The 23,692-nt window shown below is 44.6% G+C and overlaps 1 protein-coding gene across 7 annotated transcripts in view; it reads right to left on the bottom strand.

Annotated features, from left to right (window-relative positions):
• Positions 1-23,692, bottom strand: part of LOC126424864 (zinc finger protein 239-like) — a 262,872-nt gene that overhangs the window by 28,031 nt on the left and 211,149 nt on the right. The window contains exon 1 of one of the 7 annotated variants that reach the window (XM_050087681.1): positions 358-837. The exons of 4 other annotated variants lie outside the window; for them this stretch is intronic. In XM_050087681.1, the coding sequence (XP_049943638.1) occupies positions 358-479 (122 nt within the window). In that variant the 5' untranslated portion in view covers positions 480-837. Of the gene's footprint in view, positions 1-357; positions 838-1,235; positions 1,757-23,692 lie in introns of those variants that run through there. 2 more of the 7 variants (XM_050087688.1, XM_050087685.1) reach the window with 2 other exon arrangements.

A 23,692-nucleotide genomic window follows, 5' to 3' on the forward strand; every position in this document is an offset into this window, starting at 1 on the left:
GCAAATTCTTTACTCCATTTCTTATAATAATCTAAAATCGCCGAGCACACTAAAACACGTCTAACCTCTCTACCTGTCACAAATAAACGAAGTATGCTGCACACTTGAATCTGTGAATATATGTTCGAGATGTGTGTGCCAACATAACAAAAAAAAAAGAATCGGTAATCGAATGTATGTTGCCCATGCAATTTGAAAAGTCACCTCACTTTTTAAACAGCCCTCGTACATCTCATGCTGAAGTAAAATCATGAATCAGTTATTACAAAATTAGTGACACAAAGCTTGAGTACTACAAAGACACAGTTATACCATACTGCACATTTTAATGAAACACAGTGGCAATCAGCTACAAACCTCCTTATGTTCACCACAACTACTTCTGTAAAACACTGTTTTGCACTATAGCTTCGATGAAGTAACCAGCAGCAGTGTAAAATCTCAAAGCTTCCATTGGAAGCCACATTTGATGAAAACATGAGACGTCACTGTCATTCCAACATTATTGAGATAGCTCAAAAATAGCCATGATTGAAGTAGTCTGAGTCTTATAACACACATTATTCCACTGATATAGCAGCTGCCATATTATGTATGCCGCATTATTTTCTCCATTAGAGAAACTCATGAGGAGTAGTGATAAAGTTTTAATTACAATATAGAAACTCTAAAGTTGGGTAATTAATATTTTGTGTGCACACATGTAGATATGAGCAATTCTGATATGTATTGACATACAGCAAATGTATAACAGATTAATTACATAAATTTAATTTCCACATATGATGATTATAACTATCATCATTACCCTTCCTGACCCTACTGGGCCAACAGAAATATGACTCACACTAGACGTGAGATTTCACTTGCATTTTTAAGCCATTTCTGCCGTTCAGCTTCTTCCTTCAACATGTATTTGGCAGTGTATTTACAGGTCATGCCGACATATCCTGTGTGCAAAACCGAGATTCTTTTCAGTCTGTGGCTTGTTGTAAATCTAGATGAAAATAAATCTCCAGTATATGGGCGTTTCCGGGTGTGAATTAGTATGTGTTTTCTCATGTAACTGTTATATGAGAATCTCTTTTGACAGATGCTGCAAATATATGGGCTTTGCGCAGTGTGCAGTCGCGAGTGTTCCTTCAGGTTGCAGATTTTCCTGAATCTCTTGTGACACACTTGACAACTGTAGTTGCGCTCTCCATTGTGCAGTTCAGAATGCTGCTTTAGTCTGATACTATGTGCGAATGTCTTGTTACACACGCCACAGATGTAGGGACGTTCGCCAGTGTGCGCCTGTAAATGGTACTTCAGTAGACTATTTTGTATGAATGTCTTGTTGCAAATATCATGGCTATATGGGCGTTCGCCTGTGTGCAATCACAAATGCCGCTTCAGGTTACAACTTTGTTTGAATGCCTTGGTGCAAATCCTACAAGTGTATGAGTGTTCACCAGCGTGCACACGGAAGTGCCTCTTTAAGTTGCCACTCGTTGTGAATATTTTGTGACACACGCTGCATGACTGCAGACGTTCACGCTTCTCCACATGTGTGCCCTCCTTCAAATTCTGCAACCGTGCAAACGTCTTTCTCCTCATGCTGCAGCTGTTCCTTGTACCATTATTATTCCCAGAGGATGTTTCCTGCTTGGTAGTGTATAGTATGCTGTTGCCTGTTCCAGCGGCCACTGAACTGCTGCTAGCCAAACATCCATTGTCATCACTGCTCTTGTCTTCCACGCCAACGGGGATAGTACTGTAGAAAAGCGGAGAAAACTGTGTCAGAAAGTAGTGTCATACAGTGCAACTAAACTATATTAACAAATGGTAGGTCCTCCAAACTCATTCATAGCATGATTATTAAGAAGTGAAACATGAAGACAACATAAATGATAATCATTACTCCAGCAGACGTAAGAAACTAACTGATGTAGACCACAGAAATCTGTTGCGTACTAAGTGAACTTCAGCATCAACATCTACACTACATGAACAAAAGTATCTGGACACCTATTAGTGGACACTGATGAGTCTGTCCACCCTTCACCTTCATGACAGCTTAATAGCTGGGGACATTTGCAGTGGGGTGTCTGAATGTCTGAACGAATGGCAGCTCATTCTTCTTAAAGTATCGAAACCAGAATGGTAGTCATGTTCGACGATGGCGTCTGGAGCGAATTCGACGTTGTAACTCGTCCCAGAGGTGTCAATCTTGGTTCGCATGGGACTCTGAGCAGGTCAGTCGATTTTAGGAATGTTACTGTCCACAAATCATTGTCTCACAGATTCTGCTTTATGACAGGATGCACTGTGATGCTGAAACCGTCAATCATCGTCTCTGAACTGTTCATCTAGTGAAGTAATACATAAAGCTGTAAAATGTGTCTACATTCTTCCGCACTTACCATTTCTTCAACACAATAAGCGGACCACACCCTAACCACAAGAGACACCCCATACAATAACATCACCTCCCTTGTAATTTACTGTTGGCATTGCAGATGATGGTAGGTAACATGTTCCAGCCATTCCCCAAATCCAACCCTCGCAACGGATTGACAAAGGGTATGGCGTGGTTTATCACTCCAAAACGCTCGCTTCCAGTCATCCACTGTCTACACAGGTTGGTCTTTACACCACGGCTTAACACTGGCTACAGAAATGTGTGGCTTATGATGAGCTGCTCGACTACTGTACCTCATTCTTTCTAGCTACCAACACACAGTCATTCTGCTAGCTGGACTGCTGGCAGCACTTTGAAACTCACGGGTGATTCCTTTCACTGATTTCGTATGATTTTTTACAGCCACCTTTTTTTATAGTAGAGTGTGCACCTCTCCTGAGATCTAGTGGTCAATTCCGCATTATATACAGGTGTTCACACATTTTCTATGAGAAAGTGAATATTCCACAAGCCACATAAGGTATGTAGTACACAGTCAGCTTCAGAAATAGTAGGAGTGTAGGTATTGGACAGCCCCATTTATCTTAATCTTTAGAATTGCTTGACTTGTTCTGGCTAAAATAATGGTTCCAAAATACCAGTGACTTCTTCAAAAGCCACTGCTAAAATCATAGTTTTAAGTTTCATTGGCTTTAAAAAAAATAATAGATAAACGATGAAAGTATCAACGACTCTCAAAAATAATGGTTTAAACTATGCCTGCAGGTCCCAGCGGCTTTTTAAAAATAATGGATGACAATTCCAAAGAGTTTTTCAGAAAGAATGGTTAAAATCACAGGAATAAATACCAATGACGTTTTGAAAAATAAAGGCATAACTAAAGTGTCTACATTACAATGACTTGAAAAAGTAATAGCTTAAATTATGGCTGTTAATTCGAAAGACTTTTTCAGAAGTAATAGATAGTATATGGTTGCAAACCCTTGTGACTTTTTCAAAAAGGATGGATAGTATAACGGTTGCAAGTCCAGTGACATTTTCAGGAATTCTGGACAAAACAGTGGATGAGGATTCCAACAACCTTTTCAAAAATAAGGGTTAAATAATGGATAAGAATTTCAACGACCTTTTCAAAAACAACGGCAAGCCAAATAGAACACAAAGTCGTTGCTGTATCACCTCTTCCTCTACTTGGGATGCTTCTCTTTTCATACTGTGAAGCACTGAATGTGTTCTTATCCCGTCCTCTTTTATAGTAGGAAGAGGGAAACACTCAGACAGTCGGTCTTCTTTGTATTTCATTAATTTACACTGGAAATTTTTGTGAAGTTTGGGAATAACGTTTTCCGCTAACCCATCCCATCGCCTATGGGTAACTGGCAGTTCATGGCTAAATGATCCCATATTGAGAAATGGAAACAGCTTTTTCCTCATTGTTACAAAAGTCCTCGAATGGCCACACAGAAGTGGGACCCTCAGAGTGTCCTGCACCCTCCACCTTCCTGAGTTCTGACACTCATTGTTTATGTTTTGGCTTAACATGACTTTTTAAAGCATCCTTGGGATCTTTATAGCCAGACGCTACAGGAAAAAGAAATTTCTCAAGATCATCACCTATTTGCTGCAGAACAGAAAGCATTCTAGGGGGGAACAACCGTAAGTTCTGTAGTTCTCGAGTCTTCGATGGAAATTGGCGACTGCATTTCAGAGGTCAACAGACGCCGTATCTAACTTATAGGAAGTAGTATTTGAGCTACGACTACCTATAAAAATTTTAGTCACGTCGCAAGGTAAACGAGGAGATTTCGTCTTTTAAGTGCTGCTGTTATATCTTTAATCAAGAAAAAAATAATATAAAGTGTTTTTATCGAAAATAGCAAAAGAATGGTGCCGAGGAACCTCTGGAGTCTCTTCTCTATATCAGTGCGTCGTCGCCGTCGTCTTTCTCCTGCCCCGCAGGTTTTCTCCCTCTCGTTTCCACTTCTTGTATCTTATCACATCTCGTCCCACGCTTGGCATATGAAGGAGAGCGGTTCACTGCGGACACCTCATGACGTCTTCGGCAGTCCCATGATCGAAACAATGTTTCTTTATTACAGAGGCTGGCCTAACACCCAACCAGACACAATGGGTTATCAGGCCGGCGATGAAAATATATTCCGATAACCTATTAGTAGCATGTAAGCGCTTCTAAAATGCCATTTATATCTACTAAAATGTCCTTATTCTGATGCTAGATACTTAAGAGCAAATATTTATAAAGGTCTACAACGAGGCAGTACGAAAGTACGAAATGTGGCAGATTACGTGATGCGAAGCAGAAGCAACCCAAATCGGCGAAGCGCACAGAAACATAATGGGAGCGACTTAACTTCTTCACACTGGGACAACGGTACCACAACTATCCACATCTCTACCGAATCTCCCTGTGTATTGCCCTATAATCTAATAATGAAATTAAAGTAGCCTTTTCAAACTTTGTCAACATATGAATCGGTATATTAATATTAAAACTGTTACATCATCTAAAGCAGAAAACAAGTAGAGCTAACTAATAAAGCTAGAAAGCCAAAAACTGTTCAGAATGTGCAAATGTATGTCAAAATAAACTGTTACAAGTCTCAATTTGATCCGATCAATAATTTGGTCAAAATCGGTGTTTTTACGAAAAATTGAAAGCGCTAAAATTAGACAGATGAAAACTGGCATGAAGTGTCAGTTTGATATGAAAGACTTAACTATGTGACCCCATTAAGCTACCTCTAATAGTGTCCGCCCCCCAGTAGCTGAGTGGTCAGCGCGACAGAATGTCAATCCGAAGGGCCCAGGTTCGATTCCCGGCTGGATCGGAGATTTTCTCTGCTCAGGGACTTGGTGTTGTGTTGTCCTAATCACCATCATTTCACCCCAATCGACGCGCAAATTGCCGAAGTGAGGTCAAATCGAAAGACTTGCACCCGGCGAATGGTCTACCCGACGGGAGGCCCTAATCACACAACATTTATATTTACCTTTAATAGTTTTCAAGTAATTTACTAAAAACTAAATCTGGAATAAAAACGTCCTTACTTATAATAGATTAAGTATCATTTACATTAATGATAGAAAGTTCTGATTATAGCACTTTCTACAGCCATTAAACAGTAAAGCTATAACACGTTTCAAGACCTTAATGTGAATAACAATCGATACAAGGTCTCTTAAAGGTGTGGCTCAGAGGTCATGTTCTACTGTCAGTTCCGTTCTAAGAATTTTAGCCGGCAAAATTTAAATGCAGTCAAGCTAAAACTTTTTCTGTAATTAGAGCCGACTGAACTCTGTTCATATAAAAATTACGAAGATTGCAAATTGATTCATGACCCAGTAATTAAGTAACATGTGTCCAAGAAAGATCCCGGGCATAGAGCGGATGACTGCAGATGTTCCCTTTGGCCGTCCGCTAAGCCCAGAGTCAGCGACACACACACACACACACACACACACACACACACACACACTTTGCTCCCAGCTATCCGCTGCCTCGGATGACGTCACAGCCAGGCTGCTACTAAAAAGCGTGTTTAGCGAGAGTAGAAAGGGATCTCGCGAGGACAGGTACACCGTCCTGGATCGTTTAGATTTCTAAAAAGACACACTTCGCACTGAGCTATCAATCTGTTCGCGTCAGTCAAACGCCGGCCTTCACTGTGTCTCGGATGACGTCACAGCGAGGCTGCTACCAAATGCATACTATCGGAACAATAAGGATGTAAATTTGAGATGACTGTACACCGTCCTGGATCGCTTAGATTTCACGGAAGTAACTGTTTGTGTGCCGCCCGTACATTTCGAGAAAATCCTGTGACATGCGTGATTCGCTGTGAAATTATCGCCAGATTAGGAGGTTGCTTTCATAATGATATTCAGGCAACAAAACTGTGACTGTGTGTGCGCGTCTTCGCACGTTGCTCGTGGTCCTCCGAACTTTTTTGTCTTGAATGTTTTTATGAATGCAATTAGTTATCTTGAAGCATGAAAGCAAAACACGAAGGAAAATTTGAGTACTAGGATTTTTATGTATTCAATTTTCGAGTATTCTTATCAGATTCGTGATGGGAAAATTTACACTCTTGAGACGAAAAAAAAAAAAGACGCACCACAAAGGAATTATCCGAATGGGGCGCGAATCTATAGATGTGATGTACGTGTATGGACAAACAATTGATTATAGTTTCAGAAGAATTAGATGACTTATTCAAGAGAAAGAGCTTCACAAGCTGAGCACGTTAATAATGCGGTGGTCCACCTCTGGCTCTTATGCAGGCAGTTGTTCTACTTGGCATATTGGCGTACGAGGTGTGACTGGAAAGTGGGGTGGTAAGTGAGTAATTGCCTTGTCCTTGGACGCCCTATGAGGGAAAAATGCGTTTCCTTTATTCAGTTCGTTGTGGCAACTGGTTGAGTGCGGGTCTGTTAGGGCTTGTTGCCGGATTTTGTATGCGTGAAAATGGACGTAAAAACAGAGCAACGAGTTTGTGTGAAATTTTGTTATAAAACCGGGAATCAGCTTCTGAGAGTCACAAACTATTAAAAACAGCTTTTGGAGATAATTGTATCAGGCAATCAAATGCTTTTGTCTGGTTCAACAGATTTAAAATTGGCGACGAATCACTTGAAGATGAACCACGGTCCAGCCGTCCTTCGACCTCAAAAACGAATGAAAATGTTGCGGAAGTTCGCGACTTAGTGCACTCCGATCGTTGAATTGCAATTAGGGAGATGGTTGATGAACTTAATTTAAGTTTCTATGCAGTTCAGTCAATCTTAACTGAAGACCTAGTAGATAGTGTCGGAAGTTCCATGCGGCTTTTCGCGGATGATGCTGTAGTATACAGAGAAGTTGCAGCATTAGAAAATTACAGCGAAATGCAGGAAGACCTGCAGCGGATAGGCACTTGGAGCAGGGAGTGGCAACTGACACTTAACATAGACAAATGTAATGTATTGCGAATACATAGAAAGAAGGATCCTTTTGCCGTGGCGCGCACAGCCACGCAAATACAACGTGCGGCTACCGCTGCAGAATAAAGGCCGGTTCCCACTAGAGCGCGGCAGCGCGTCGTGCGGCAACGGCAGCGGCAAGCGTTTTCCGCTTTGACGCGGCGGCTCGCGGAATTGGCGTTCCCATCTGGAAGCGGCAGACGCTAGCGGTAGCCAATGACGAACAGCCACTGAGGTACGGGGTGGGACCCACCGAAACGACCGGTGTGTTTGAATAACTATATCTTATACCTACATGAAGGAAAGACGAAGTTGGGTGAAGAGATAAAAATTTTTCATTTTCTGTACAATGTACTCTTTTACATATTTCATTATTCATGTTTTCTCATTTCAACATAAACAGATTTCATGACTACCGTTCATGATTGTTCACTATCTCCTTACACATTGAAACAATGTACGATAAAAGAGATTATTCAGATAGTTAAGCGAGACAAAAATTTAAAGTGTGATACGGTAGCAGGTACAGGAAAACACTAAAAACACAAAGGCTTGGGGGAAGGGATGAAAGTGGAAGCCACCTGATAGAATGTAACACAGAGCACAATGTAATCATCGCCAGCACCTTGCTTAAGAGTCATGAAAGAATAATACATACTTGGAACAAAGTTTTCGAAACCAGATTTTAAATTACAAGATATTTCCTGGTGCAGACGCAAACCTACAATAATTTATTGGTTACGAGCTGCGGTTTACAACTAAAGAGACAGTAAACGGTAGCAAATTAAGGAAATGGAACTTGAATAAGTCAAGACTCACAGTTTTTCGATAATCTTAAAGTTACCGTAATGCAACAACTGACTGAAACAGAGAAAGGAATCCGCTAGAATACGAATGGATATCTTTGAGAGAAAAAGTGGTGAATGCAGCAGAGTATGTGAACAGGAAGAAGGTACAGTGGAAATCGTTAGATAAAACGTGATATATTAAATTTGACACGAGGGAAATATATAAAAATGCAGCAAATAAAGTAGGCCATGGGAAATAGAAATGTCTAAACATGACGTTGACAGAAAGTCCAAAATTGCAACGCGATTTTGCACTTGGAAAACAGGGGAATGAAAATGAAAAAGAACAAAGAAAACTTTGCTCAAAGGAGAAGCAACTGCCAAGGACTCATCTGGCAAGCCAGAACTAAGCAAATAAGAGAAGGCTAGAAAGTGGAAGGAATATGTAGAGAGGAGAGGGGGAGGGGTTGTACAAACTAACATAAGCACAATGTTAGATTCCTGTGAAATGTCTGAACACGCAAGGCAATACTGATCCTACCACTTAGTTAAGTAGACACACTGAAGAACTGCGAAACTGTGTTTATAGCATTTCCATGTTTAGAGAAAGATTTTGACAATCTTAATTAAAACATTCTTTGAAGCTCTAAAACATAGGGCCACAAGATTATCTACAACTTGTACAGAAACCAAACTGCATTTCTAAGACTTTAATGACTTGCAAGGGAAGCAGTAATTGAGAAGGCAGAAGTAGAGAGGATATAAAATGAAGACTGTGAATAGCAACAAAAGCGTTCTGAAAAAGAAACTTTGTTCACATCGAATATAAATTCTAATGATTGGGTACAATTTTACAAAGTATTTGTGTGGAGTGCAGCCTTGTATGTAAGTGAAACGTGGGCTATGAACAGTTCTGTCAAGAAGACAATGGACGCTTTCAAAACGTGGTGATCAATAAGAATGCTGAAGATTAGATATGAGGATCGTGTAACTAAAGAAGAGGAACGGAATTAGAGCAGGAAGAGGAAGAGGAAATTACGGCACAACTTTGACTACAAGAGGGGTAAGTTGACAGGACATATTATGAGGCGTCAAAGAGTGAGGACAAAGGGGTTGGGTGATAGTATTCTGATAGTACTCATCTGTTGAAATGCAATTCTGCTATTTTATCGATTAATGTAAGCAGTGAATTTACTATTCCATGCACTTCTCCACGAAACATTTAAACCAGAACTGAAATCAGCTGAACACCAAATCTTTCAACCACTGTCTGACAACTACTGCATTCTCTTTCAACTTTCTATAACTATCACTGGCTAGCCACACACACATAAAGATATAAGGAGGACAGAAATAAACAAACATTAGTTTTCAGCATATAATTCTTTAGATTGGCAACATGCACATAAACAAACCAAACAGGAAGGGACATGAGGTGAACACACTGTAGTTATGACTTCAAATCAGTGTTTTCGGTAAAATGTCTACAGCTAGTGACAGAAGAAAAAAGAGCGAACATGAAAATGTGCTTATGTTCCATAATCTAAGTTTTAGTTCAATCTCCAGCATGTGACCAGGTGAGGGGAAACGCAGATGTCCGCCAAAAACTCGATTCACTGTAAGTAATCAGTTGTTGTTGTTGTTGTGGTCTTCAGTCCTGAGACTGGTTTGATGCAGCTCTCCATGCTACTCTATCCTGTGCAAGCTTCTTCATCTCCCAGTACCTACTGCAGCCTACATCCTTCTGAATCTGCTTAGTGTATTTATCTCTTGGTCTCCCTCTACGAGTTTTATCCTCCACGCTGCCCTCCAATACTAAATTGGTGATCCCTCGATGTCTCAGAACATGTCCTACCAACCGATCCCTTCTTCTAGTCAAGTTGTCCCACAAACTTCTCTTCTCCCCAATTCTATTCAATATCTCCTCATCAGTTATGTGATCTACCCATCTAATCTTCAGCATTCTTCTGTAGCACCACATTTCGAAAGCTTCTATTCTCTTCTTGTCTAAACTATTTATCGTCCACGTTACACTTCCATACATGGCTACACTCCATACAAGTACTTTCAGAAACGACTTCCTGACATTTAAATCTATACTCGATGTTAACAAATTTTTCTTCTTCAGAAACGCTTTCCTTGCCATTGCCAGTCTACTTTTATATCCTCTCTACTTCGAGCATCATCAGTTATTTTGCTCCCCAAATAGCAAAACTCCTTTACTACCTTAAGTGTCTCATTTCCTAATCTAATTCCATCAGCATTACCCGACTTAATTCGACTACATTCCATTATCCTCGATTTGCTTTTGTTGATGTTCATCTTATATCCTCCTTTCAAGACACTGTCCATTCCGTTCAGAGTAATCAGTTATTCACGTAAAAAAAGATGTGAACTGTTTTATAATCTGCAAGTATCACATATCAAAACAAAACTGAATCATTCTAGATTCCATCGAAGATGCCTTAAAGTAAAAGGCGAAACGCATCTTGAACCAATAAAGTACACTGGATAAAGAAAAAAACGTTTGTTACTTCCAAAGGAAATAATCAATAGCTGTAGATAATTAGCAAATTACATCTTATGACATACCAGCAAATTAGTCTCGGTTTAACTTCTCATTACACATGCTATTAAATGCTGTTTAAAAAAATTCATCTATCCCTTCCGAAAAAACTGTAGTTTCTTTCATATCTTGGTAGTTAAACAGATTTTGGATATTTATCATGCGACGAAATACATGAGTTTTTACAAGTTATCGTTTGCAAAAAAACACGTTTCGATTTCTTGAACCGTTTACGAAATTTGCAGCTGATACAACCACATGGTTTACGACGAGCAGGACGAAAGTATCAGTCGCGTCGCGAGCGACCCGTGCGCGGTCACCGCACAGCACGTCCGCCGACATATCATTCAATATCTCGAGAACGGTGATAGCTATCGTTCTGCTCTCAGCTTTAAAAACAATTTCGATATGTTGACTAAATTTCATACGCAATAATGTACACTCCTGGAAATGGAAAAAAGAACACATTGACACCGGTGTGTCAGACCCACCATACTTGCTCCGGACACTGCGAGAGGGCTGTACAAGCAATGATCACACGCACGGCACAGCGGACACCCCAGGAACCGCGGTGTTGGCCGTCGAATGGCGCTAGCTGCGCAGCATTTGTGCACCGCCGCCGTCAGTGTCAGCCAGTTTGCCGTGGCATACGGAGCTCCATCGCAGTCTTTAACACTGGTAGCATGCCGCGACAGTGTGGACGTGAACCGTATGTGCAGTTGACGGACTTTGAGCAAGGGCATATAGTGGGCATGCGGGAGGCCGGGTGGACGTACCGCCGAATTGCTCAACACGTGGGGCGTGAGGTCTCCACAGTACATCGATGTTGTCGCCAGTGGTCGGCGGAAGGTGCACGTGCCCGTCGACCTGGGACCGGACTGCAGCGACGCATGGATGCACGCCAAGACCGTAGGATCCTACGCAGTGCCGTAGGGGACCGCACCGCCACTTCCCAGCAAATTAGGGACACTGTTGTTCCTGGGGTATCGGCGAGGACCATTCGCAACCATCTCCATGAAGCTGGGCTACGGTCCCGCACACCGTTAGGCCGTCTTCCGCTCACGCCCCAACATCGTGCAGCCCGCCTCCAGTGGTGTCGCGACAGGCGTGAATGGAGGGACAAATGGAGACGTGTCGTCTTCAGCGATGAGAGTCGCTTCTGCTTTGGTGCCAATGATGGTCGTATGCGTGTTTGGCGCCGTGCAGGTGAGCGCCACAATCAGGACTGCATACGACCGAGGCACACAGGGCCAACACCCGGCATCATGGTGTGGGGAGCGATCTCCTACACTGGCCGTACACCACTGGTGATCGTCGAGGGGACACTGAATAGTGCACGGTACATCCAAACCGTCATCGAACCCATCGTTCTACCATTCCTAGACCGGCAAGGGAACTTGCTGTTCCAACAGGACAATGCACGCCCGCATGTATCCCGTGCCACCCAACGTGCTCTAGAAGGTGTAAGTCAACTACCCTGGCCAGCAAGATCTCCGGATCTGTCCCCCATTGAGCATGTTTGGGACTGGATGAAGCGTCGTCTCACGCGGTCTGCACGTCCAGCACGAACGCTGGTCCAACTGAGGCGCCAGGTGGAAATGGCATGGCAAGCCATTCCACAGGACTACATCCAGCATCTCTACGATCGTCTCCATGGGAGAATAGCAGCCTGCATTGCTGCGAAAGGTGGATATACACTGTACTAGTGCCGACATTGTGCATGCTCTGTTGCCTGTGTCTATGTGCCTGTGGTTCTGTCAGTGTGATCATGTGATGTATCTGACCCCAGGAATGTGTCAATAAAGTTTCCCCTTCCTGGGACAATGAATTCACGGTATTCTTATTTCAATTTCCAGGAGTGTATTACCTAAAATGAACTGTACGCAAAGTCCACGCAATGCGTTTTTACCTCTGCACACTCATTCAAATTTCGTGTAAACGTTTATGTAAATGCGATACAGCAAGTAACCACGACGAATAACGAAAAGAAATTCGGTCCTTTATCGAGAGAAGATATCAGGCTGTAACATGCCCAAGAATCAAATTTTTCTACCGAATAGTTTCCTTGGAATCGGATGATAAGTATTTCATAGCTGCCGCCGCGTCCGCGCCAGCGGTTCGGCGAAAGTTCGTGTGGCCCGGGGGTCCGTACCTGACGTCACGCTCAGCGCGTTCTGTGATTGGCGGCGCGCACCTGGAGCGCGGCACGCGGCAGCGGAAGCGGTTTGACATGGTCAAACCGCGACGCAGAGCCCGCCGCGCCTTGCCGCTGACGCCATTTCCATGGCAACCACGCCGCTGCCGCGCGGTTTTGACGCGCGGCAGCCCTAGTGGGAACTGGCCTTAAGCAGCACCTGCAACGTAGTTCCGGCGCGTTCCGCAAGCCGGCATTAGAGGCGTTTCCCGCCAAACATGAAAGCAGCTGCGGAATTCGGACGCGCGCAACCCCTTTTTCCGACGCGGATGGTTATACGATGACATCACCATCCACCAATCGGGTATCGCTAACGGCCGCCAATCCTCACGACAGAATCCGTGGAGAAAGACTAGAGCCGCCGGGTTAAATAGCCGGCAGGAAAGGAAACAGGGGTCTTTCGACCCGCCGCGGACCGCCGCCAGGAGGAAACATCGTCGCAGCCGGATCGACCAGGTGCCCGTCTTCAATACGCCAGTCTTCGATCTGGAAGCGGCGCCCGTCTAACTCCTCGGCATCCATTGGAGAGCATCGAGAGAGCACTACCAAGGAATGTAAAAGATCAGTTCAGTTATAAAAATCAATTTGATTAAGGTTGTATATTCGTGTTTTGATACTAAATTTTTGGGCAGGAGAAAGGCCTTTTTATTTTCCAAAGAAGGTTATCTGTTGTAAAATTAAGTGGTGCCCTGGCTACGCCTAATAAAGCAAATTTTATTATCACGTGGGTATTGATCAGTGAATATAACAGTTGGTGACGAGGATAAAAACTTGGTACATTTTTCAGTATGGCGCATCCGGAGCCGGTCGACATGACCCAGGCAGTGCTGACCCTGATACAGAATCTACTAGCCACGAATGAGATGCAGAGGTTGCTACCCGACAACGAGCGAACGACACCTCCCTCATCGCCCGGCCCAATGCTGCCTCTTTTTCCAGTTTTCCACCGTCCGGTAGGACCGTGGAGCTGCTATATGGCCCGGTTGGAGCAACAGTTCGCAGCATATGGAGTATTGGGTGAGATGCAGCAACGCGCTCTTCTATTGGCTCATGCAGGCCCTGCTATCTATCAACTTATAACGCAACTCCACCCAGATGAGGATCCACCAAATTTGAGGTACGAGCGGATAGCGAACAGTTTAGCAGAGTACTTCGATGCGCAAATACATGTAGCGGCAGCGTCACAAATTTTTCAACTGTCATAAGGGGCAGCACGAAACTTACCGAGAATTGATAGCCTGGTTCCAAGGATTATCATGGGACTGCAAGTTTGCATGCACCAATGTAAGGCGTCAAAAGTCATATTCAGCCTCTCTCGTGAGGGACATGATTCTGGTTCACGCACCAGACGAGTCGTCAAGACATGATCTCCTTAAACTTAGAGACCCAAGCTTAGAAACTTGCCTACCAATCATTCGAGCCTTTGAGCAATCACAGCGCTCCGTTGGGGCCACACAGGAACCGGCATTGCTATTTCCAATACATCGGTTCCCCCGCAACGAAGAAACAGGGTCACAATGACTAATGTGCGGCGCAGGCCACAGTTAGAACAACGCAGACAGCCTCTCCCATCCTGCAAGTATTGTTTCATCAAGCAAAATAGACAAGACTGCAGGTTTCACAGAGTTCAGTGTACAGTATGCAAACGTAAGGGTCACAAGGCAGAAGTCTGTCGTTCAACCGAAAAAAATGGATGTGGATCTCTCGCAGGATACTGCTTCTGACACAGGTTCAGAACCACAGGACGTCTTAATGATCAAAGCACTGATGCCACCATCGCCTCACAAGATGTTCGTACAGGTAAAAGTTCGCGATCAGGACATCAAGCTGCAAATCGACACAGGGTCGGCAGTAACAATAATCAATAAACCGACCTACGAAAAACTAGGCTCACCTGCCCTCAGCCCATTTACAACTAAGCTCAAGAACTTCACTAACGATACCATTCGGGACAAGGGAGCTTTCGCAACACTGATCAGCTACAGACGTCAGACAGTCACAGGCCGCATTCTGGTGGTTCCAAGATCAACGGTCACGAACATTCTGGGACTGGACATCTTTCACGCCCTCGGAATGCAAATTCACGACGCGGAGCAGGAAATTAATGCAGTACAACACCAAGAACTGACGGCGGAATTCCAGGAAAAGTTTCCTTCTGTTTTTCAACTTCAAACGGCCGGAGTATGAAATTTTCAAGCAAGCATTGAACTCATATCTCAGGCGGTTCCGAAATTCTGCAAAAGCCGCTCAATACCATACGCCCTCCGCGAAAAACTAAAAATTTAACTGCAGAGATTACAGGAGGATGGAGTCATATCCCCCATAGCAAGCAGTCGATGGGCATCGCCAGTTGTCATAATAGAGAAACCGAATGGGGCGATCAGAATCTGCGGTGACTTCAAACGCACCATCAACGCACCAACAGTCACAGAATCCTACCCTATTCCCACGATAGAAGAAATTGCCACTCGACTCTCTGGAGAAAAACTGTTTGCGAAAATAGACTTAAAAGACACATACCTGCAGCTGCCGATCGACAAAGAGACGCAAGAAAAATTAGTAATCAACACGCCTTTTGGGTTGTTTCGATAGAATCGCCTCCCGTCCGGAATCTCTAATGCTCCGGCGATTTTTCAGCAGTTCATCAAACAACTAATCCACCACATCCCGGGCACAGTAAATTATTTGGACGACATCATTGTCACAGGCCGGAACACAACGGAGCTCATAAGGACCCTTTCAGAAGTGTTTGCGGAATTTCAAGAGGCAAATCTCAAATGTAACGTGGAGAAGTGCGTTTTTGGGGTGCCACAAGTGGAATACTTAGGCCACATATTTAGTGCTTCAGGCATACAACCCAATCCGGCATACATAGCGGACCTTCAAAAACTGGCTCCACCCACGGATACCACACAGCTCAAATCAGTATTGGGGAAAATCAATTATTACAGGCGGTATATCCCTCGCGCTGCTGCAATAGCGAAACCACTGCACCACCTTCTCCGCAAAGGGGTAAAATGGCACTGGTCATCCAAGTGTGACAATGCTTTCCAGACTTTAAAGAAGGCACTCTTAAAAACTACATGTCTTTGTGCATACGATCCGACACGCCAACCGGTTCTAGCAGCGGACGCCTCCGATTATGGGGTCGGAGAAGTCCTTTCTCATGTGATCAATGGTGTGGAAAGACCAATAGCGTTCACCTCAGTCTCTAACAACAGGTCAACGCAATTACAGCCAAATAGAGAAAGAAGCTTTGGCTATAATATTCAGAGTGAAAAAGTTCCCCGAATATCTGTACGGCCGACATTGTGTGTTACAGGTGGACCACAAGCCTCTGGTAACACTGTTCAAAACATCGGCCGACAAACCCACCCGGACGGCACGCCGAATTCAGCGGTGGGCACTATTCCTGGAAGAGTATAACTACAACATACAGTACCGTTCATCAGCACGACACGCGAATGCGGACTTCATGTCTCGGCTCCCCGCAAAAGACGATCCAGCATTTGACACAGAGGACCTACTGGCACAGCTTCCGCTAGATGCAAAAATCACTGCCAAACGTACGGCTGAAGACAAAGTCCTATCTAAACTCCTCCAATTCATTAAGACTGGTTGGCCAGGCAACAGGAAACAGATACAAGACGCAGACCTTAAGGCGTACTGGGACAGGCGACACGAATTGACGACACGGCATGGCGTCATACTCCTGCGAGGTGAAAACCACGTTACCAGCGTAGTTATTCCAGTGGCCCTGCACAAGAAAACACTGGATCTATTACATAAAGGACATCGGGGAGTGGTACTGACTAAACAGCTGGCCCGCAAACATCTCTACTGGCGCGGGATGGATCGCGCAATTGCGGACACCATAGTCTCCTGTACGACGTGCCAGCAACACCAGGCAGCACCTCCTAAGAAATATTTTCCGTGGCCCGAGGCAGAAAAACCATGGTCTCGGATTCACATCGACTAAGCAGGGCCCTTCCTCGGCTGCTAATGGTTAATCGTCGTCGACTCAACGACGGGTTTTCCTTACATATCACAGATGACGTCCACAACCTCAGCAGCAACAATTCAAGCCTTAGCGCGCATTTTCGCAATCGAAGGGCTCCCCAACTCGATGGTATCAGACAATGGGTCCCAATTTTCCTCTGTGGAATTTAACACACTTTGTACATTAAATGGTATCCAGCTGGTACAAACGGCGCCATTCCACCCAGCCTCGAATGGGCTCGCTGAGCGGTTCGTGCGAACATTTAAGGCGCAAATGGCGAAACTGACTACTCATTATGCTCTGCCTGCTGCTCTATCATTGTTCTTGTCTTCTTGCAGATGTGAACCTAAGGAGGGTGGATCACCAGCAGAACAACTACAGAGTGTTTCAAAAAGGATCGGTATATTTGAAACGGCAATAAAAACTAAACGAGCAGCGATAGAAATACACCGTTTGTTGCAATATGCTTGGGACAACAGTACATTTTCAGGCGGACAAACTTTCGAAATTACAGTAGTTACAATTTTCAACAACAGATGGCGCTGCAAGTGATGTGAAAGATATAGAAGACAACGCAGTCTGTGGGTGCGCCATTCTGTACGTTGTCTTTCTGCTGTAATCGTGTGCTGTTCACAACGTGCAAGTGTGCTGTAGACAACATGGTTTATTCCTTAGAACAGAGGATTTTTCTGGTGTTGGAATTCCACCGCCTAGAACACAGTGTTGTTGCAACAAGACGAAGTTTTCAACGGAGGTTTAATGTAACCAAAGGACCGAAAAGCGATACAATAAAGGATCTGTTTGAAAAATTTCAACGGACTGGGAACGTGACGGATGAACGTGCTGGAAAGGTAGGGCGACCGCGTATGGCAACCACAGAGGGCAACGCGCAGCTAGTGCAGCAGGTGATCCAACAGTGGCCTTGGGTTTCCGTTCGCTGTGTTGCAGCTGCGGTCCAAATGACGCCAACGTCCACGTATCGTCTCGTGCGCCAGAGTTTACACCTCTATCCATACAAAATTCAAACGCGGCAACCCCTCAGCGCCGCTACCATTGTTGCACGAGAGGCATTCGCTAACGATATAGTGCACAGGATTGATGACGGCAACATGCATGTGGGCAGCATTTGGTTTACTGACGAAGCTTATTTTTACCTGGACGGCTTCGTCAATAAACAGAACTGGCGCATATGGGGAACCAAAAAGCCCCATGTTGCAGTCCCATCGTCCCTGCATCCTCAAAAAGTACTGGTCTGGGCCGCCATTTCTTCCAAAGGAATCATTGGCCCATTTTTCAGATCCGAAACGATTACTGTATCACGCTATCTGGACATTCTTCGTGAATTTGTGGCGGTACAAACTGCCTTAGACTACACTGCGAACACCTCGTGGTTTATGCAAGATGGTGCCCGGCCACATCGCACGGCCGACGTCTTTAATTTCCTGAATGAATATTTCGATGATCGTGTGATTGCTTTGGGCTATCCGAAACATACAGGAGGCGTCGTGGATTGGCCTCCCTATTCGCCGGACATGAACCCCTGTGACTTCTTTCTGTGGGGACACTTGAAAGACTAGGTGTACCGCCAGAATCCAGAAACAATTGTACAGCTGCTGCAGTACATCTCATCTGCATGTGAAGCCATTCCGCCAGACACGTTGTCAAAGGTTTCGGGTAATTTCATTCAGAGACTACGCCATATTATTGCTACGCATGGTGGATATGTGGAAAATATCGTACTATAGAGTTTCCCAGAACGCAGTGCCATCTGTTATTGAAAATTGTAACTACTGTAATTTCTAAAGTTTGTCTGACTGAAAATGTACTGTTGTCCCACGCATATTGCAACAAACGGTGTGTTTCTATCGCTGCTCGTTTAGTTTTTATTGCCGTTTCAAATATACCGGTCATTTTTGAAACACCATGTACATGGAAGACAGCCAGGATACATACTATCGTTACTGCAACCACAAGACAGGCAGGAACGGTAGCCCCCTCGGTATCAGACGAAATGTCAGCCCAATCAGAAAGTATGGGTCAATGTACACACATGGAGGCGTCCACATTGGATACCAGGAGTGATCGCTCATGACAAAGGAAGGGCAATGTACATGATCATCTGCACTGGAGGCGTCGTTCATATCCGACACCAAAACCAAATCCGGCCACGAAGGGACAACGACTTCTCACCTCAGTCTCTAGCTCCAAACACTGTTTCAGGTCACACCGGGGAGAACGTCCACAACACAGCCATCACGGAGGCACGCCCTGCAGCACCCAGCCGTCAGCAATCGGAAACACCGATGGACGTGGATTTTCGCCCAGGCTCTCCTCTTCCAGGCATCGAGGCAATGGACAATGATCCGGACGGATGCCTCAACCTCGGGGTCTCCGTCCTCGTGGAGGGGGAGGAACGCCGTGGCGCGCGCAGCCACGCAAATACAACGGCCGGCTACGGCTGCAGAATAAGCCGCACCTGCAACGTAGTTCCGGCGCGTTCCGCAAGCCGGCACTAAAGGCGTTTTCCCGCCAATCATGAAAGCAACCGCGGAATACGCACGCGCGCGACCCCTTTTCCGACGCGGATGGTAATAAGATGACATCACCATCCGCCAATCGGGTATCGCTAATCCTCACGACAGAATCCGCGGAGGAAGACTAGAGCCGCCGGGTTAAATAGGCGGCAGGAAAGCAAACAGCGGTCTTTCGACCCGCCGTTGACCGCCGCCGAGACGGAGCCTCGTCGTAGCCGGATCGACCAGGTGCCCGTCTTCAATATGCCAGTCTTCGACCCTGAAGCGGCGCCCATCTAACTCCTCGGCATCCGTTGGAGAGCATCAAGAGAGCACTACCAAGGAACGTAAAATCAGTTCAGTTGTAAAAATCAATTTTATTAAGGTTGTATATTCGCTATTTGATACTAAATTTTTGGGCAGGAGAAATGCCTTTTTATTTTCCAAAGAAGGTTATCTGTTGTAAAATTAAGTGGTGTCCTGGCTACGCCTAATAAAGCAAATTTTATTATCACGTGGGTGTTGAACAGTGAATATAAGACCTTTATTGTATGATTATATGATAGCGGAACAAACACTGGTAGCAGTTACTTCTGTAAAATATCTGGGAGTATGCGTACGGAATGATTTGAAGTGGAATGATCATATAAACTTAATTGTTGGTAAGGCGGGTGCCAGGTTGAGATTCATTGGGAGAGTCCTTAGAAAATGTAGTTCATCAACAAAGGAGGTGGCTTACAAGACAGAGGAGATAGAGAAGATCCAAAGAAGAGCGGTGCGTTTCGTCACAGGGTTATTTGGTAAGCGTGACAGCGTTACGGAGATGTTTAGCAAACTCAAGTGGCAGACTCTGCACGAGAGGCGCTCTGCATTGCGGTGTAGCTTGCTGTTTAGGTTTCGAGAGGGCGCGTTTCTGCTTGAGGTATCGAATATATTGCTTCCCCCTACTTATATCTCCCGAGGAGATCACGAGTGTAAAATTAGAGAGATTCGAGCGCGCACAGAGGCTTTCCGGCAGTCGTTCTTCCCGCGAACCATACGCGACTGGAACGGGAAAGGGAGGTAATGACAGTGGCACGTAAAGTGCCCTCCGCCACACACCGTTTGGTGGCTTTTGGAGTATAAATGTAGATGTAGGTGAGGATCTGAACATGTGTCGAGTGTCTGCAAAATTCATTCCAAAAGTGTTGTCAAGTGACCAGAGACAACACCGACTTGAAGTGTGCCAAGAACTGGCTAATCGGACTAAAAAATGACCCAGAGTTGTTAAGTAGGGTAATTACAGGTGACGGTTCGTGGGTATATGGATATGATCCTGAAACCAAAGTGCAATCGTCGCAGTGAAAGACACCCGGTTCACAACGACCGGAAAAAGCACAACAAAGTCGGTCGAAGGTGAAGACAATGCTGGTGATTTTTTTTCGAGAGAAGGCCTGCATTTTGGAAAGACAAGATTTGGGTGCTACGCCATGACAAAGCTCCTGCTCATCGTGCCTTCTTCATCATTCAATTTTTGACCAAATTCAAAATTCCTGTGTTTCCATAATCACCATATTCCCCTGATTTGTCCCCTGAGGACTTCTACCTGTTTCCTAAACTGAAATTTCCACTGAAAGGGAAACGATTTGACTTGATTGGAGACATCCACGCAAATACGGAGAGCGTCCTTAACACACTTCAGGATAAAAATTCCAGGAATGTTTCCAAAAATGGAAACACAGTTGGAGTCAGTGTGTTCGATCAGAAGGGGACTATTTTGAAGGAGATGCATCACAGTAGCATGTAAATAGCACTATTGTACAATTACAAGCCCATTCTTAAAACTTTCCAATCAGACCTCGTGTATGGATAGAGTGGCTGGATGTCCTCCTGAAGAATATCTTACTAAATTCTGTAGAACTGACGCGTTAGATCGTAAAAATCCCGAGCTGGTTGGAGGGACCTATCCATAATGCTCCAAACGTTCTCGACTGGTCAGAGATCCGGCGACTTTCCTGACCAAGGTAGGGTTTTGGGGAGGACGAAGACAAGCAATCAAGAGGAGACAGGCTGACAAACTTCGGGAAGAGGAAGAAGAGGAAGTTAACAAGAGACTCGCCTTTCTTCCATATTTGGGGCCCATATCAGCCAAAATCGGGAGGCTACTAAGAAAATCAAACATAAATACCGTCTTCCAACCACCGCCGAAGACGCAAGAGTTGCGGGGCTCAGCTAAAGACCCACTCAAACTCAACACACCTGGTATATACAGCATTGCCTGCGAATGTGGTGTACAGTACATTGGACAAACGCAGCGCTGCATCTCGAAAAGGTGCGAGGAACCGACTTGGACAGATAGAGAAAACTGCTTTAGCTGAACATAGCATCAAAGTAAACCACACATTTGATTTCGAGAACACCAGGGTGCTGTGCCAAGCCGGGAGCTATTGGGACAGCGTCATCAAAGAATCAATAGAAATACGGGTCCACGAGAATCTTGTGAACAGGGACGAAGGTTATCAACTGAGCGCGGCCTGGAATCAAGCATTAGCCGTAATACGCCAGGAACGCACCAAGAACCGTCCAGCTCACGAGACGCGACCGGAATGCTCTGACGGAGACACGAACGGCGCACCCGCTTCCCCCTCCTCACTACCCGCCGGCTCCTCTGGACCCAGCCTCCCGCGGCCAGGTGGTGGGGGGCACGCTGCAGGTATAAAGGTGCCGGCATCCGCGAAGTCTCGGCACTTCGCCAGAAGATGACGAGTATGTCACTTGTCGAAACGTCCCTATTTTCATAAGATTTAAAATGAATCAATCTATGCCAAGCAGAATTAGTGCTTGCGTAAATGTCACAGGACCAACGCGTTATTGACTTGTTCACTTTGTGAAGCTCTTTTTCTTGAATAAAATCATCCAATTCTTCTGAAATGCTTACTTCTCTTCTCAGTAATCACACTGTATTTTAAGGTGTCACAAAAATGTTGGTTTCACATATTTCCACAACAACAAAAGAAAAGCAAAAGATTCGATTTGTACATAGAGCGTGAAATTTCGAAATTCTACTCTTAGCTACTGCACACCAGCTCGCTTGGTTTTACACTGATGAAATCGCGTCGAAAGTTTGACCGTAATTTTCTCGAAAACTGTTAAGCGTCCGCGCCCAAGCCGTTATAAGTGTCCCTTTATTTTTTACCCTTCTTTCAGCACGCCAAGTTTCGACTTTACCAGAGAGCGACGTAGGACAGGTTGCCAGTGTGAGATATGCGGACTAACATACTAACATACTCGCAGTTAGAAACACTATGAAGACACACGCAGCAGCACTGTATAACAAAAGGAGATAACAAGGAAAAAGAAACCAGATGACCTCTAACCTGTCATACTAGGACAGAAGAACAAGGGACCTAAGAACAATCCTGCTGAAATACTGAAGTGGCGTAAGAAGGTACTTTATAACCAAACAGAGATTATGGGATGCAGAAAGTATGTTACAGGTGAAGCAAGAGGAACCATTCTCACCACAGAAGTACGCAATTTCACAATCAAGTGTGCAACGCAGTTGATAGAGAAATCCTGAAGAGGTTGGAACTAGGAATAACTGAGAGAATACTCAGCCTTTGGTGTTTGAAGAACGACAGTAATTTGAGGGTGATGCTAGATGCATGCCCAGTAAGCAATATCACACTGGTGCAGAGGGATTGATTACAAGAACTAGAGAATTACTACACCAATTCTACGAGACTAAAATATTCAGCAGCCCTGCATTGGAACACCTCTCTGCAGACGATTGTGAAACAGGATTTAAAGTTTCATCGCTGTAAGCTGCAAATGGCTTAACAGTTATGGCCGGGGACCCTAATTACATTACTGAACAGAATTGACAATGATGGCACATTTCTGACAACTCTTGTTATATTTCACGAGACGAACTTTCATGTGAATGGTTTTGTGAATAAAGGAAACTTTCGATATTCCTCGAACACAAACGTAAAGCTCATTAAGGATATAACCCGAGGTAGGCTATAGATCGTCATCTGGAGTTGGACATTCCATCGCTGAGCCGTATTTTTTGTAAGACAAGAATGGCCGGATAATGTGTGTCAGTTCTCAGCGGTATGCCGTCATGATTAATAGTATGGACATTGCCGTCTAAACGTCATACGCTTTCCGCAAGATACGGTCACAGCACATACATCTTGTAACTGAATGACTACATTAAGGCGTCACCTACCACATCGTCAACTCTCACAATTTTGGTGATATTC

This window comes from Schistocerca serialis, chromosome 10 (assembly GCF_023864345.2).
Source record: "Schistocerca serialis cubense isolate TAMUIC-IGC-003099 chromosome 10, iqSchSeri2.2, whole genome shotgun sequence".
Lineage (NCBI taxonomy): Eukaryota > Metazoa > Arthropoda > Insecta > Orthoptera > Acrididae > Schistocerca > Schistocerca serialis.